Below are 14,381 nucleotides of genomic sequence, written 5' to 3'. Positions count from 1 at the left end.
CGGAGACTGGGCAAAACAAGGGCTCACCTGGAGCCCCAGAATCATTTATCTGAGCAAGTTGTCTCTTTACACAGCCAAACGGGCTGTAGATCAACCCTCCCTCCCTGCAGGAGGGGCGGGGAGGCATCTCCTTCACAGAAGGCTGCCACCTGCAAGGGTCTCCTGCATGGCAACCCAGATCGACAATCAGGGTTCAGGGTCACACCCAGGAGGGTGAGGTTGACCTTCCTATAAGGGGGGACACTCAGAAGACTTCAGCACCCAGGACAGGAGCCCCTCGAAGGGGCCAGCCACCTCGTCCTTGCCTAGCTTGACCTTGCTGTGTCCCCCTACACCCCAGGCTGATCAACCTGGGAACTCCAGCAGCAGGGTTTGGGGAGGGAAGGGAGATTACTCGGCACTTTTCAGCTAAGGAGACTTTCTAGAAGCAGGTGCTGCTGCAGGCCGCAAGCAGGTGAGACACTACTCGATCCAAGAAGGGAAGGTCTGGACAGACAAAGACCACAGAGTGAGGAGCAACCGCCTTCCTCTGGAGCCCTCCTCCAGCCCTTCCTCCAGCCCTTCCTCCGGAGCCCTCCTCCAGCCCTTCCTCCAGCCCTTCCTCCGGAGCCCTCCTCCAGCCCTTCCTCCAGCCCTTCCTCCGGAGCCCTCCTCCAGCCCTTCCTCCAGCCCTTCCTCCGGAGCCCTCCTCCAGCCCTTCCTCCAGCCCTTCCTCCGGAGCCCTCCTCCAGCCCTTCCTCCAGCCCTTCCTCCGGAGCCCTCCTCCAGCCCTTCCTCCAGCCCTTCCTCCGGAGCCCTCCTCCAGCCCTTCCTCCAGCCCTTCCTCCGGAGCCCTCCTCCAGCCCTTCCTCCAGCCCTTCCTCCGGAGCCCTCCTCCAGCCCTTCCTCCAGCCCTTCCTCTGGAGCCCTCCTCCAGCCCTTCCTCCAACTTTCCAAGGTCAAATGTGAGGTCTCCTCTACTCACGTTGTACAGGCCTTCCTGAGGGTTCTTCCTTCTCTGCTAGGAAAGACAAGGGGAAGACGTTAGAGGGAGAGAAACACAAACCCGAGCCATGAAAGTACAGCAAACCCCATCCTGCCCCCTGACTGCAGTTTCCTGGGGCTCTGCCGTCTGCCTCTCTCCTCCCTGTGCTACCCCAGCCTTGCCTAGGCCACTGTTGGGGCCCTCATGGCACTACATGGCTCATACTTGGTTACCTGCAACTGGATACATACTTCGCTCTTCCAGAGGGGCCCACCCAAGCCCAGCATTGCCCAGGGCAGGCCATCAGGACGCCCACATACATCACAAGCTGACAAGTGGGACTTTTGGCTGAAGACAAAAGGAGTCACATACCATCATTTGGAGCAGGGCCAGCCACTGGTAGTGAGTGCCTACTGAAAGGTGCCCTCCCCACACCCTCTTAGTCCTGACAAGAGGAGAGGAGGCAAGATAAACTTGGATGGTGGGGGTGAGGAGTGGTCAATGAAATCGACAGCCTCTCTACTGCCCATTCACTCTAGCAACAACACAACCAGCACAGGGATCAGCCTGGACAGGGGCTGGATGGACAGGCGCGACCACTGGCAGCATCTGGCAGCACTGCCCTTACACCAGGACAGCCCTGGCCTTTGTCCTGAGCCCTGTGCTTAAGAGGACCCTAACAAGCCAAATTTAACAACACATTAAAAGGATCATTCACTGTGATCAAGTGGGATTAATCCCTGGGATGCAAGGATGGTTCAACAAACGAAATCAATAAACATGATACACCACATTAACAGAATGAAGAACAAAAATCATGATCATCTCACTAGATGCAGGAAAAGCATTTGACAAAATTTAACATCCTTTCATGCTAAAAACTCTCAACAAATTAGGTATAGAAGGAATGTGCCTCCACACAATAAAGGCCACATATGACCAATCCACAGCTAACACCACACTCAGCAGGGAAAAGCTGAAGCCTTTCCTCCCTTTCTTCTAAGATCTGAAACAAGACAAAGATGCCCACACTCACTACTTCTATTCAACATAGTAACATAGGTCCCAGCCGAGCAATTAGCAAAAGGTGCCAAGAATATACAATGGGAAATGAATGGTCTCTTCAATAAACGGTGTTGGAAAACCTGGATATCCACAAGCAAAATAATGAAATTGGACCTTATCTCACACCGTATACAAAAATCAACTGAAAATGGATTAAAGACTTAAACATAAGGCCTGAAACTGTAAAACTTCCATAATAAATCATAGATGAATAGATATTTCTCAAAAGAAGACATATAAATGGCTAAAAGACATATGAAAAAATGCTTAACATCACTAACCATTAGGGAGATAAAAAGTAAAACCACAATGAGATCACCTCACACTTGTTAGGGTGCGCATTACCAAAAAGACAAAAGACAACAATAGTTGGCAAGGATGGAGAGAAAAGGAAACCCTTGAACGCTCTTGGTGGGAATGTAAATTAATACAACCATTATGGAAAACAGTATTGAGGCTCCACAAAAAACTAAAAATAGAACTACCATATGACCCAACAATCCCACTTCTGGGTATTTACCCAAAAGATTTGAAGTCTGCTTGTTGAAGAAATGTCTATACTCCCATGTTGATTGTAGCACTATTAACAATAACCACGGCCGGGTGTGGGGGCTTACGCCTGTGATTCCAGATTGTAGTCCTATTAACAATAACCAAGTCTGGGTGTGGTGGCTCACGCCTGGAATCGCAGCACTTTGGTTGGCTGAGGCGGGCAGATCACTTGAGGTCGAAAGTTCGAGACCAGCCTGACCAACATGGAGAAACCCCGTCTCTACTAAAAAAACTACAAAATTAGCCAAGCGTGGTGGCGCATGCCTGTAATCCCAGCTACTCGGGAGGCTGAGGCAGGAGAATTGCTTGAACCCTAGAGGCAGAGGTTGTGGTGAGCCGAGACTGTGCCGTTGCACCCCAGCCTGGGCAACAAAAGCTAAACGCTGTCTCAAAAAAAAAGAAAAGAAAACAAAAGAAACCAATAACCAAGTTATGGAATCAACCTAAGTGTCCATCAAAGAATGAACAGATAAAGAGACTGTGGAACATACACACAATAGAATACTATTCAGCTTTTAAAAAGGAAGAAATTCTGTTATTCACTCTAACATGGATGGAACTAGAGACCACTATGCCAAGTGAAATCAGCCAGGCACAGAAAGACAAACACTCCATGTTCTCACCTATATGTGGAATCTAAAACAGTTTAACTCACTAAAGCATGGACAAGTAGCATGATGTTTACCAGAGGCTGGGGAATGGGGGGAATGGGGAGATGATAGTCACAGGGTACAAAGCCTCAATTAGATAGGAAGAGTAATTTATTTTTAGATCAACAGCACAACATGCTGAATATAGTTAATATGTGAGTACTATACATTTTAATATCTGTAAGAGTAAGTTGCTAATGTTCTCACCACAAAAAAGTTAAAGATTTGAAGTGATAAATATGTTAATTAGCTTAATTTAATCATTTCATATTATATTCAAAAATCATAACAATACTTTGTACCCCATAAATATGTAGAACTATAATTTGTCAATATAAAATAAATAGAGAAAGACAGAGGAAGGAAGGAAGGAAGGAAGGAAATAAGAATGAAGGGGAAAAAACAAAGAGGACCCTACCCTACTGTGGTGTCATCCAGCTGCTCCCCTACCCACAGGTATACCCACAGGTATAGTGTCTACAAAGCCAAGAGGTCAAACTCCCCAGGGACCATACCCCAACCATATGTGGGTTATCCAGGGGTCTTGGGCCCTTCCTGTATGGACCTCTTCACCAGGTCTGTCCTCTTGGGGCAGATGGCGTCACCGTGTGTGCATCTCAGGATGGCCAAGGAGCAGTTTGAGGGGAAGTGGGTAGAGCTTAGACATGAGCAGTGGGGTGCCACGTCCGGGGGTGAGGCCCCTTGAGATGCAGAATGGAGCCAAGGAGGAAGGAAGAGGGTGCGGCAGCAAGTGGGCCTCCATCTCTTCTCTTGTCCCGGGCCCACACATGTGAGGGTCGAGTCTGGTTGCAGAGTGAGCTGAGGAGCCCTCCCCCGCAGCCTGGGCTGAGCCCCACCACACATGCAGGAACACACAGGAAGGTAGAGGAACCCCTACCGGCTTTCCCCCCATCTCAGGGTCCCGGCCACGTCTCTTGTCCAAAACATCGTACTCCTCTCTTCGTCCTAGATTGAGCTCCTATAACAGATAAGAAAGTGTCAGACACAGGATGGAGGAACCTCAGAAGGATGGAGTCAGCTGGACTGGGGAGTGTGGTTTCCCTCTCTGGGGTGGCTCATAAAAAGAGGGGCAGGGGCTGGGGAGGGGATGGTAACTGGTCCATCTGGAGACCATCATCCCAGAGGACATCTCAGAGAACACGCATTAACATGACAGTGGATGGGATCCCCAAAGGTCACCAAGTACTATAGGCTGATCAGTCCAACGGGATAAGGATCAACATTCTCATGAGCAAATAGAGAAGCGGGGGCTCAGAGGTGGTAGTCAATTTCACCACAGTCCCATTGCACAGGGAGTGTGAAATCGCTTTCCCCTCCTCTGGGAAGATTCTAATACATTCCTTCTCCACCCCCCTCTAGCCTTTGCAAATTGCTGATGGCTTGGGGGCTCACTAGTGGCAGGCACTAGACTAAGCTCGTTCCATGCATCAAGACATTAAAGCATGTAATCTTTATGGCGCCCTTTGAGACAGGTACAATTACTACACCTGTTTTGTGGGTTAGAAAACTGAGGTTAAACAAGTTGCAGCCGGGTCGCAGAGGTGATAGCCAGGGACCAAACCTAAACCCAAGACTCTGGCGGGCGTGTTCCCTAGGTCCGAGGAGGAGGCTGCCCTTCCTTTCCGGAGGGTCTACGGCGAGGCTGACTTACGTTATAGAGCTGGTTCTGGCCCTGCTGGTACGCGGGGGCGTCTGCGCTCCTGCTGAACTGCAACACAGAGAGCAAAGCGCGTTACTGCTCCTCGAGGGCGCGCAGGGGAGCCGGGGTGCCAGGGCGCGCGGCGACCCGAGGGACAGCCCTACTCCGCTCCTTGGCAACTAACAATGCTGCCCTGCCTCCTGGGGCTGAGCCCTTGCAGGGGCCGGGACGTGGCAGCCCCTTTTTCTGAGCCCAACTGTCCTTTTTCCTCCCGCCTGTGACACGTGCATCCCTCACGCTGGCCCAGGACCCGCTGGAGTTTATTCTTCCCGGGCTAGCGCCCTCGCGCGTGCGCAGAGGTGTAAGGTTCTTGGTCTGCGCCCCCGGGGACATGAGTATTCTCTAGGATCCCTTCCTCCGGGGACTCTGAGGACAATCCAGGGTGGATGGCGGCTGGTCAAGATCCCGCCTCCTATCTTGACCCCCGGAGCAGTGTACTGTACGTGCATCACTCGCCCAGCCCTCAGCCATCGCCCGGCTGCCCCGGTGCCCAGGAAGCCTCGCGTTCGCTTAGTGTCCTGAGCATCTGTGGGAAGCTGACACAGCCTCACTCTTGCTTCACTTCATGCCGCTTCAGGCGGGAGAAACTGCAATGTCTTACAGATCTAGAGCGTTGGAAACAACCTTAGAAATCATCTAGGGCAGCATTTTCAAACTTAAAACAAGAAACTCAGTAAGATTTGGTTTTTCAAATAAAATATTATGCCAAAGTCCAAAATTCAAACAAGAAATGGGTTGAGAAGCACCGAAGTGATGACTGGGACTGGATTCTCCCCTTTACTCCTAAATTCTTCCAATCTCTGCCCACACCATGACCAGCCCCACGAAGAAACCCAAGGTCTGCAAGACACCAAGTGAAAAACCCATGCTCTGGTCCGCTCCCCCAATTACAGATGAGGAAAGGGCCTTTTCAAGAGAAAGGCTAACATGGCCTTCATTCACACTTGGAAAGAAGGACCTCTGCCTGAGTGTAAGCCCCTTTGTCACCAGTAGCATCGCCTTCCCTGGGACAGTCTGATGTGCACACATTTGTACGGCTTGTCATGGAGGTGCCTAGCACCAGGCTCTCCCTCCTACCCTGTCCATCTCAGCCAGACACTGCCACCTCCTCCTCAGCCCACTCAAGGCACACACTTGGCTGGTCCTTGCTTTGCTCCTGGATACCAAGCCCCAGGCACCACCCAAGCTTGAGACCTTCCAAGACCAAGGCCCCTCTGAACATCCATCAAGTGGGGGACCCTGTGCCCTCCTCCCAAAGCCCAGTGGTACCCACCTTCACTCTCAGGAACAGGGCAGTGAGAATGACACCATAGATGAAGAGGATTCCATCCAGCAGGTAGCAGAGTTTGGGATCCAGCAGGCCAAAGCTCTGTGCCTCTGTGCCAAGAGATAAAGCTGGTCAGCCAGGCCCAAGGTGACGAGAACACATCCCCATTACCCTAGGGTGGCACTAGGACTGACTGACCAAATACATCATGACACGGAGACTATATCCAATCCCCATGCCTCAGCCTGATCACAACCCTCTCCCTCCCTCCCACATCAACCAGCTCCTGGAAAACCTATTGGCACCAACGGAAGATGTGGCCACTATGGGGCCAAAGAACCTGGGGCAATGGGAGGGGAGGTGGAAACAAGGTGAGCAGATGAGGCTGTTCTCTGTGCATAGAGCTCCTGCCACTGCAGCAGAAGCCCAGCCATGTTAGCCCCTGTGTGAACCAAGAACTCTGGAAGCCTCGGGAAGATGTTCACGTCTGGATGAATGGTACTCCTGGCCTGAGGTGTGTGGCTCTGAGGCCTACCCACAGGGAGACAATAGGTCAAATGATGGTCAAATGAGATCATTTCAATATCTGACAGTTAACTAGGACAGGGAGAATCTGGGTTAACTCTCCCCCCACTCCCTGCCTCCTCAGTGCCAAGCACTCTCCCGCCTAGGACAGTGGGATCTGGTGCTCGGCTTCCCTTCCCTGTGCCCTGAAGGGTTTCATGGCCAACAGACAGAGGTACCTTTGGTGCCCCTCCCCACCTAGGCCCAGCATCTCCCTGTCCCCTAGTCCCAGCTCCATGGCCTCAGCCTTCTCTGTCTCCCCTCCTCCCACTACACACACCCCATTCCCAGGACACGCCTTGCTCTTCCAGACTATTTGCCCTGTGCCTTGCACTCTCTGTTCCCTCTTCATGTTCCCTCCATTTCTCTCCCTGAAACCCTACTATTTGGTAACATTTGATGCATCCTACAAAATGCAGCTCAAAGATCCCTTCTGTGTTAGCTTCTCCCACTGCAAATTTCCCAGGGGCCCCTAACTCCTAGTGCCATATTAACCTTTGTCAAGCTGTAGTTAATGCACGTTTAGTTGGCACTGCCATTGGAGTACAATGGGCTGAAGAATGCAGATACACTAAATACTCTGGTTAAATAAAAGTTTGCATTTTTGGGCTGGGGGCGGTGGCTCACGCCTGTAATCCCAGCACTTTGGGAGGCTGACATGGGTGTATCACTTGAGGTCAGGAGTTCAAGTCCAGCCTGGCCAACGTGGTGAAACCCCATCTCTACTAAAAATACGAAAATTAGCTGGGCGTGGTGGCTGGCAGCTTTGATCACAGCCACTCTGGAGGCTGAGGCAGGAGAATCGCTGGAACCTGGGAGGCAGAGGTTGCAGTGAGCCGAGATCACGCCACTGCACTTCAGCCTGGCACACAGAGTGAGGCTCCGTCTCAAAAAAAATTTAAAAAGTTACTGTTTTTATTTGGAACATCATTGCACTGTGAATGAGGAGACTCAGATTTTAGTCTGACCATACTTCCTACTAGGTAAACGTGCAGCAACTCAACCTGTAAAACAGGGTGTGGTACCCATCTCACTCCACCCCTGCCTGGTAACTAGAGCAGAGGTCCCAGGCCAGCCCCGCTAGTGTCTGTCTCCCAAGGCCTGGGCGCCCTCTGGTGGCCTTTGGACCCAGATGAGGGCAGAGGGAGTGGAGGCCATATGTGGGAGTGCTGTCATTCTTTCTGGCTGTGTGATTTGGGGCAGGTTATGTATGCTCTGTCAGCTGCCTCTTCTGTTGAACAGGGTGAAAACTAACATTTCTTCAGACACTGCCTTAAATGTAATCATCGTCAGATCCTCCTGCCACCCACACTCGGACACTGAGGCACCGAGTATTCGGGTTCAGAGCACACGGTCACAGGCAGCCCAGGACTGATCCCTAGCAGTTCTCGCCCCCTTCCTGCCCCTGGGCCAGCCCTGCCTACCCCTCCATGCCAGCAACGTTTTGGCCTCCCTGACGAACTATGGAAGCAGATGATTCAAAGGCAGCCGCCAGTGTCCCTACCCCCACCACCCTGAATCCCTCTGTCCCCTGGCTTTTGACTCCAACCCTAATTCAGGACCCCTCTTGCCCCCAGGCAGCTGATCTCTACAAACTTCCCACAGACCCTGCCCAGAGACCATTGATGACCCAGCCACTCGGACGAGAGTCCAAGCTCTTTGTCCAGCCATGTTAGGGCTCTGCCATAATCAGTCCAGGCCTGAAAAGACCACAGCTTTGTGCCACCCTGTCCCTCTGCTCTTGTCTTTTACACCCCATTCTTCCTTGAACACACCCATATTTTTCTACCCCCTGGCCTGTTGAGCTAGATCTTTTTCTAGGCCTGCGTTCTACCCCTCCACTCAACACCTGTTGAAATCAGACTGTCCCACCACCTGAGCCCCTGAGGAAAAAGTGAGAGGATGTCGGTTCAAGAGCCTATATCCCCCAAAGCGCTCTACAAACCCAACTCCTCAGGACTCAGATGCCCCTCCCTCTAGGCTGTCAGCACCTGAGACCAATGGCTGCATCTTCATTATTGCCTCTTCCTCCAGCCCCAGCATCAGAGTGCAGGGCACAGGGTAGACAATCACTCGATATCATGGAATTTTTCAGGGCTGAGCTTCAGTGATGAGGAAGATGCTGGGCCCAGCCCCAGGTGTGCCTGCCCTCTGGCCCCAAGGTATTGCTGGAAGTCCTCACTGACCTAGGGACGATCTAAAGGCCTCTGGGGGACAAGCCAGCCCCCATGAAGGCCACCAAAGCTGGGGTGACTTTTTGCTGTGAGGACTGCAGAGGAGATAACCGTGGTGATTTATGGGACTGGTTGAGACTCAGAAGAAAATCCAGGAGAAAATCACTCAGCTGCTTGTCACAGAAAATGAGAACAGAAAAATTACTGGACAGTAAATTTAGCACAAATAAGAAATATTTCTTTGTGTTGTGCAGACTCAGCACAACACAAAGGGGCAGGGGGATTGGGCACGTCCCTGAGATAAATAATATGAACAAGTTTCCTTCCTTTCTTCCTTCCCTCCTTCCTTCTTCCTTTCTTTCTGCATAGTTTTATGACTGATGACAAGTGTGCTGTGTGTGGTTGGGTGGAGGAGAGGATATTAACCCCAACATAATTCCCTGTGTAGGACCCTCCTCTCCTCGGTCCCACTATGCCTGTGCTGGGAGAGATGGGCCTGAGGAAGACAGTCATGGCCCAGAAAGCTCCATGCAGGGATGCAGGACCTGATTCAGTTACGCAATTAATTAAATATTCATTGGGCATCTGCTCTGTGCCGGGAACTATTGAAATGGAATGAACTCTGGATTGCGTGCAGGTGGGTTCGAGTACTTCTCTTGCCACTTACTAGCTGTGTGGTTTTGGACAAGTCACTTCCCTCTCTGGGCCTCAGTTACTTCATCTATTAAATGGAGGGTAATCATATCTACCTTAAGGGTTGTGATGAGAATCAAAAGACAATGATGTCTGATATTTGGGTCGAGTCTTCTGAGTCCCTGCCCTCATGGGGCTTAAGGCTTAGCTCTTGAGGCCACACACAAGGTGCAGGAGCTTCCCTGGACAACAGACAGTTTTGCAGGATGCCAGCTCAAAGGCACCGCATCGCCACTCTCTACTTGGTCCTGGCTTCTTCCCTGTGCGCGCTCCTGTGGCTTCTTCATATTTCTACCAATTCCATCCCAAAGGGACCAGCAGCTGCTTCCTAGGAGGTTTCAGGGTATTACATGGTAGCTACTTTTCTGTAAAAGTGGAGAAGCTGTTTTATTTAATGTTCCTGATCCCTACCCAAGATTACAGCACCCAGGAGAACCTCAGCATCTGAAAGGAGCCCCAGAGACTAATAGAGCATTCTCACACAGACTCTCAATCCACCGCCCTCTCCCCTGAGGCTCTGACTTAAGTGGCCTGGAGTGGAACCTGGGCATGGGGACTTCATTGCATGGCCATGAATGGATTGAGATTCAGACCTGCATCATTACAGGGGCCACAGCATGTGAGAGGGAAGCCCCGCCTTCTGTAGAGATGCAGCCATACCCTACAACAAATGTAAATTTCTGTCAAACATATGCAACAAAATTAAAGCTTTGGTCCTTCTTATACACTGTACTTCTGAACTGTGTATTATGGAACTTCTCTAAGCCTTCGTTTTCTCATCTGTAAAATGGGGATAACAATACTACCTGTCTCATTAGATGGTGGTGAGGGTAAATACAATACTTTTTTTTTTTTAAGTGGAGTCTCACTCTGTTGCCCAGGCTGGAGTGCAATGGCATGACCTCAGCTCACTGCAACAGCATGACCTCAGCTCACTACAACCTCTGCCTCCCAGGTTCAAGTGATTCTCCTGCCTCAGCCTCCCAAGTGGCTGGGATTACAGGTGCACACCACCACACCCTGCTAATTTTTGTAATTTTAGTAGAGATGGGGTTTTGCCATGTTGGTCAGGCTGGTCTCAAACTCCTGACCTCAAGTGATCTGCCTGCCTCGGCCTCCCAAAGTGCTGGGATTACAGGCTTGAGCCACCGTGCCTGGCCAAATATGATACTTCTTATGGGGTGAGGATAAAATAAAATAATTCTTATGGGGTGAAGGACCCCATAAGGGTATGTGTTCCATTTTGCCACCTATTGTTACTGCCATGATTTCTACTTTAAGCCCATGCACGATAAGTTGGAACCTTCCTGCCCTGTAGCAAGATCCCAGGAATAGGCCATGTGAGATGCTCAGAGGAGGCTGGGGACAGCCAAAGATGATCACAGAGTATCTAGGCATACGGGTCATTGTATCTAAGTGTTGTGAGTCTAATTAGTGACAGTGAGCCTCGCCATCCCTTTGTAGCCTTTTGTCATCTTCATTTAAAAAAAGCCCTGAATTCAGGAAGTCTCATGGTACTGACCATTAACAGGAAGATTCTGGAGCCCCAGAGTGCACCCTGGGGGAGACGCACCTATCCTTACAGAATCTGGTTTCTCTGGGTGAGATTTACTTGAATTGCGTTGTTTGTCTGTCTGTCTCTGAGCCAGACTATGAACCTCTGCTAACAGGGATCAGGCCTTAATCAACCTGGTCCTGCCATACCCTGAGGCTGAAAATACACGCTGGTGCCCTTTCCCCTTCAGTCAACCTCCTTCTCCAGCAAATCCTGTTTCGGAGCTGGGCATCTGCGGGACTTACTCACATCCAACTAATAAGGATTCTTCTCATTTGAACCCTAATTTCTACTTTTAAAGTGACTTCCTGTGTCTGATGGAGTTAGATTCTTATGAGTGCCAGGAGACAAACAGGGGGCTACTTTTGGGCCCAATTCACAGGTGGATAAACTGAGATCAGAGGAATGAAGCAACTTCACCAAGGACACCTGCAGGTTAGTGGCAAAGCTGGAAGGGAATTCCTGGGTCTCCTGACTCCAAGTACTTCTCTTAGCCTTATGGCTTCGATGCACCTGACCTGTGGGCTCAGGATCCGGAGTTTCCACCTACCTCTGATTTCACAGCCCTTGCCATTTTGCCCACTTTTGACACTTAGTCACAACGGCTTGTAAACGTTTCACTTCAAGTCCGCCCCCCACCACTGGCTCTGGCAAGCACAGATGGTGCCTTATAGTTTCATTTGCACCTTTCCCTCCTCACCCGCACATCACAGGCTTAGAGAAGAGCAAAGAACATAATAAGTCTTTGAGTCAGAAAGACTCTAAGACTCAAATGTGGAATCTGCCCCATTATTGGCTTGTTTTGGAACAGTTTTCTTAACCTCTCTGAGCGTCAATTCTCCTATCTGCAGAAGGGCTTTGACAAGACCGATTTCACGGGTGCAGAGAAATGAGGTAAAGTTTGTGGGGTGCCCTGCACAGTGGCGCATGCTGAGAGGCTCTGCAGGTACAAGGAGTGACAGCAGGGGACGGCCCTCTGACCTCCCACCCCATCATGCCACGGTTGGGGACAGAACCTGGCCAGGTTTCCCAGCCCAGGATGGGGATACCCACTCTTCAGGGGTGTGTGAAGATAAAAACAGATAATGGGGGCCAGGCGCGGTGGCTCACGCCTATAATCCCAGCACTTTGGGAGGCCGAGGCGGGCGGATCATGAGGTCAGGAGATCGAGACCATCCTGGCTAACATGGTGAAACCCCGTCTCTACTAAAAAATACAAAAAAATTAGCCGGGCGTGGTGGCAGGCACCTGTGGTCCCAGCTGCTCAGGAGGCTGAGGCAGGAGAATGGTGTGAACCCAGGAGGTGGAGCTTGCAGTAAGTGGAGATTACGCCACTACACTCCAGCCTGGGCAACAGAGTGGGACTCCGTCTCAAAAAAAATAAAAAGAGATAATGGGTGTGTACAAAGTGCCTGGCACACAGTGGGAGCTCAGTAGTGTGTAGACTTTCTGAGAACTCCTCACTTCACAAAATGATAATGATGTAACATATGCATGAAGCATACAGTTTAGAGAGCTCTTTGCACTTGCATGATCTGGCTTAATCCTCAGAACAACCTTGCACAATACGGGCAGAATTATTACCAATTCTATTTTGCAGATAATGACATTGCGGCTCCAATAGGTCACATGGCTAGAGATTTTCTGAGTGCATCTGATGCAAAGTCCCTTCTCAATCTACCTTATCCCAGTGCCTCTGGGGTTCCTGTCATATAGAGAGCTTCCCACCTCTTTCAGGAGTTTCTTCTTTGGTAGGCACTTCTGGCCTCTGCTTGAATATCTCTGGTGACAGGAAGCTCAGCACCCAGCAATCACTGGTGGAGAGCTCTAATTTTCAGAGTTAAAAAAAAAAACTTTGAACCTAGTTCTGCCTTCAGAAGCACAAATCACACAGATCCTCCAATTTCTATAGGGCAGCCTTTCAAACCTCACCTCCGTCCAGCTTGTTTCCACTTTGATAGGAAGCACGGCAGGTAAGAATGAATCCTACGAAGGCGACAACTGCAATCCAAGTCCTGGTGTTGCTACTGTGTAATCACTGAGTAATCACAGTGACCTCCCAGGGTGTGTGACACTCAAATGGGAAGGGCTTGGTACCTGGTAAGCGCTCAGTTTGTAGGCACTGATGGAATCAATATGAATCACAGTAGCTCACGATCCAGGTAGGAGTGGCCAGCTTTCTACTCCCCAACCTTCCTTCCTTTGAGTCCCCAACTTTGAGCCCTGAGTCCTGCTGCTGCCCAGCTCCACCCCCAGGCTCAGGCACAACTGGTGATGACATTGCAGGGTAAAAACTTAGAAAACAGGAAGTCACTGTTCTTAGGAAGGCAGTGGCAGCAGCTATGGGTGGGGGGGTGGGGGCGGTGTCTGTGTTGGGCAGGGTGCTGGGTGTGATGCCAACCCATTGACCACAGCATTGAGGCACCCAGACCATCCCCCTCAGTGGGTTGCTCCCTTTCATCGAATAACTAACTTTCACTGCAGCAGAAAAGATATAGGCTAGACACACAGAGTAATAGTTATAACCACTGGTTGAAGATTTGTTCTGGGCCAGGAACCACACATGTGAGTTTTCTCATTCAGTCTTCACAGTGACTCTGATTTCACAGCTAGGGAAACTGAGGCTCAGAGAGGTTAATAACATGCCTAATGTCTACAGCCAGGGTTGAATCCAGGCATGTCTGGATCCACAGTCCAGGTCTTAACCACCACTTGGTACTGACCTTCAAAGACTTGCTGATCCTCAGAGGTGGTGAGAGGGGTCCTCACCAGGCTGTGGAGTCCCTTCTCCCAGGATCAAACCATTATAGCAGGTCATATTCTTGACTCTACAACTAGCTTTCTTTCATTGAGGGCTGAGAGGCCTGGGGGGTTGACAGATACAGAAGGCCTGCTACCAAATGTGAGGCCAGGACTCACACTGCCCAGTGCTTACAGCAGTGACCCACTGGAGATACTTCAATCACCCTGAACTGCAGAACGACTCCAGCTAATTTACTGGCAACATATAATGTTTCACTACTCTCTTTAATTTGCTACCAGCCTGGCCAACAGGGTGAAACCATGTCTCTACTAAAAATACAAAAAAATTAGCTAGGTGTGGTGGCGGGCGCCTGTAATACCAGCTACTCAAGACGCTGAAGCAAAAGAATCGCTTGAACCCAGGAGGTGGAGGTT

The 14,381-nt window shown here is 50.5% G+C and overlaps 1 protein-coding gene across 4 annotated transcripts in view; it reads right to left on the bottom strand.

The window, feature by feature from the left end:
* CD247 (CD247 molecule) overlaps window positions 1–14,381 on the bottom strand; it is an 87,973-nt gene that overhangs the window by 3,734 nt on the left and 69,858 nt on the right. For 2 of the 4 annotated variants that reach the window (XM_003824599.6, XM_034939674.4), the window contains exons 2-5: window positions 6,225–6,328; window positions 4,904–4,960; window positions 4,130–4,210; window positions 965–1,000 (exon numbers count right to left, since the gene is read on the bottom strand). In XM_003824599.6, coding sequence (XP_003824647.1) covers window positions 965–1,000; window positions 4,130–4,210; window positions 4,904–4,960; window positions 6,225–6,328 — 278 coding nt within the window. The remainder of the gene's footprint in view (window positions 1–964; window positions 1,001–4,129; window positions 4,211–4,903; window positions 4,961–6,224; window positions 6,329–14,381) is intronic. The other 2 variants (XM_008978262.5, XM_055112057.3) reach the window with 1 other exon arrangement.

This window comes from Pan paniscus, chromosome 1 (genome assembly GCF_029289425.2).
Source record: "Pan paniscus chromosome 1, NHGRI_mPanPan1-v2.0_pri, whole genome shotgun sequence".
Classification (NCBI taxonomy): Eukaryota; Metazoa; Chordata; class Mammalia; order Primates; family Hominidae; genus Pan; species Pan paniscus.
The sequence above is the reverse complement of the archived record's forward strand: the minus strand, read 5'-3'. Positions and strand labels throughout refer to the sequence as shown.